General features: G+C 61.8%; 1 protein-coding gene across 1 annotated transcript in view; it reads left to right on the top strand.

Annotated features, from left to right (window-relative positions):
* Window positions 1–2276, top strand: part of ARHGAP44 (Rho GTPase activating protein 44) — a gene marked incomplete at both ends in the record, with an annotated part of 6413 nt that extends 4137 nt beyond the window's left edge. Inside the window, 5 exons of the mRNA XM_010131255.1 lie at window positions 102–229; window positions 351–462; window positions 1047–1128; window positions 2008–2088; window positions 2163–2276. Coding sequence (XP_010129557.1) covers window positions 102–229; window positions 351–462; window positions 1047–1128; window positions 2008–2088; window positions 2163–2276 — 517 coding nt within the window. The remainder of the gene's footprint in view (window positions 1–101; window positions 230–350; window positions 463–1046; window positions 1129–2007; window positions 2089–2162) is intronic.
* Between the last annotated feature and the right edge of the window lie 80 nt (window positions 2277–2356).

The raw sequence follows: 2356 nt of genomic DNA, 5'->3' as shown, positions 1-2356 counted from the left end.
GAGATTGCGCTGTGATCCAAGGGCCTTTCGGGGAGGGGGCACCATATGTGGCACCGTCCCTGCCCGTGTCCTCCCCCCGTCACCCTCTCTGCCCGTCACAGAGGCGTGGGTGGAGAAGCCCTCCTTCGGGAAGCCCTTGGAGGAGCACCTGGCTGTCAGCGGGAGGGAGATCGCCTTCCCCGTGGAGGCTTGTGTGACGATGCTGCTGGAGTGCGGCATGCAGGAGGAGGTGGGTCCCGTCTCCTGCCACCCTCGGCTGGGCACGATGGAAAGCGACAAGGGACTGGGGGTCTTTGGGGACATCCCCGGCCCCAAAGCTTGTCCAACGCTCCCCCGTGTGCTCTGTGAAGGGTCTCTTCCGAGTGGCTCCCTCGGCCTCCAAGCTGAAGAAGCTCAAGGCCGCCCTGGACTGCTGCGTGGTGGACGTGCAGGAGTACTCGGCCGACCCACACGCCATCGCAGGTAGAGCCCACAATCGTAATCCTGGGTGGTGACAGGGCCTGGATGACACTAAGGAGGGTGACACTGAGGAGGGTGACACTGGTCCGGAGAGGCTTCGCAGGAGCAGGGAGTGGTGGGAAGGTTCACACACGTTATCATCCAGCTTGCCATCTTCTCTCTATCTCTTCTGGGGTGCAGAGCCTCTGCAGGCACAGCTCCGGGTCCACAGGGCGCTGTTAAGCACTAACGGGGTTTAAATGCCGGTCAGCTGCCCCCAGTCAGTGCAATGGGAACCTTCTCCCAGCACAAGGAGCTGTGAAGGTCCTTGGCAGAAGCGAGTGATGGAGAGCTGGGTGAACGCTGGTGGAGGCAAGAATGGTGGAGGAAGTCAAGGAGGTGCTGGGAGGGACTAGGTGGAGGTGGCAAGGGGGTTGCTGGGGGTCAGGGGATGCTACAGGCTCCACCAAGCCAGGGAGACCTGGGGGTGCTGGGGGTTGCGGTGGGTGGGAAAGTAGCGAGTCAGAATGCTGAGGAGTGAAACCACTTGGTGCCCATGGGCCGGTGCCACCCGCAGTGCCGAGCCCTGCATCCCTTGTATGCCGCAGGAGCCCTCAAGTCCTACCTGCGAGAGCTGCCGGAGCCCCTCATGACATTCGAACTGTACGAGGAGTGGATCCAGGCCTCCAAGTGAGTCTGGGGCATTCCCCCATTCCTCTGTGACACGGGTGGTGGCATCTTGGGCTCTTATGGATGGTTTGGGGCCATGAGTTATTTCTGACATGGCTCACAGCATTTGGGATGTTTCCCCTGGGTCTAAGATCCAGGAGTGTTCCTGTGGTGCTCCTTGAGCATCATGAGCGCCAGCAGTGAGGGTGGCCTTGATGTACCATCATCCTGATGTCCCCACTGTGGTCCAGGGCATTGTGGCCAAGGTGACTGAGCTCTCCCAGAATCTTTCGGCAAGCCCTTAGGTGCTGGTGCCATTTCTGGACAGGGGGGACAGCTAGCTGGGGGAGCTCCCACCTGCATTGCTGGGGTGTAGTGCACTGTGGAACCCCCAAACCCAGGACTGGGCCAGCGGAGGTGGCACCAGAGGGGCCTGCCCCACCATGGTAGATGTTTGGGGTTGGGTGTGAGGGGCAGAGGGAGAAGCAGCGTCTCCTTTTGGGGTGGGAACCACCTTGACCACGTCCCCCACCTGCCCAGGGAGTGCTGGAGCACGGCAGGGACACAGCGATGGCTCACCGGGTGGGATGGTCCCCAAGGGTGGCACATGGGGGAGTGGGCTGCTCTTTGAGGGCTGTCTGCAGTGACTTCCCCTTCTAAAGCAAAGACATCTCCAAAACACAAACCTGGGGCAGCTCCACAGAGGTGAGAAGACCAGCACCCAGCTTGCCACCGAGAGGCTTCCTTCTCATTTTGGCTGGTTTTGGGGGTTAATTTGGGTATGGAATGTTGGCAGCAGCCTGAGGGTCTCGTAGGGTCCCCGAGGGCAGGGCCGGTGGGGTCGAAAGCCCTGAGGTGAGGTGGGGATGGAGGATGACCCTCTTGCCCACCTCCCCGCAGCATCCCGGAGCAGGAGAAGCGGCTGCAGGCTCTCTGGAACGCCTGCGAGAAGCTGCCCAGAGCCAACTACAACAACATCAGGTGAGCGTGGGGCCGGCGGGGCCTGGGGAGGGGATGGTCCTGACACCCCCACACGGCTCGGCTCTGCTTTCCAGGTACCTGATCAAATTCCTGGCCAAGCTGACCGAGTACCAGGACACGAATAAAATGACGCCGAGCAACGGGGCCATCGTGCTGGGGCCCAACCTGCTCTGGCCGCAGGCGGACGGGTGAGGTATCCGGGTGGGAAGTGGGGAAGAGGGTGAGGGGGGTCTGGGGGCACAACCCCCCTGGGAATAAGGCTGGGCTG

Source organism: Buceros rhinoceros, unplaced genomic scaffold (genome assembly GCF_000710305.1).
Source record: "Buceros rhinoceros silvestris isolate BGI_N320 unplaced genomic scaffold, ASM71030v1 scaffold33592, whole genome shotgun sequence".
NCBI lineage: Eukaryota > Metazoa > Chordata > Aves > Bucerotiformes > Bucerotidae > Buceros > Buceros rhinoceros.
This window is presented reverse-complemented; position numbering and strand designations above follow the sequence as displayed.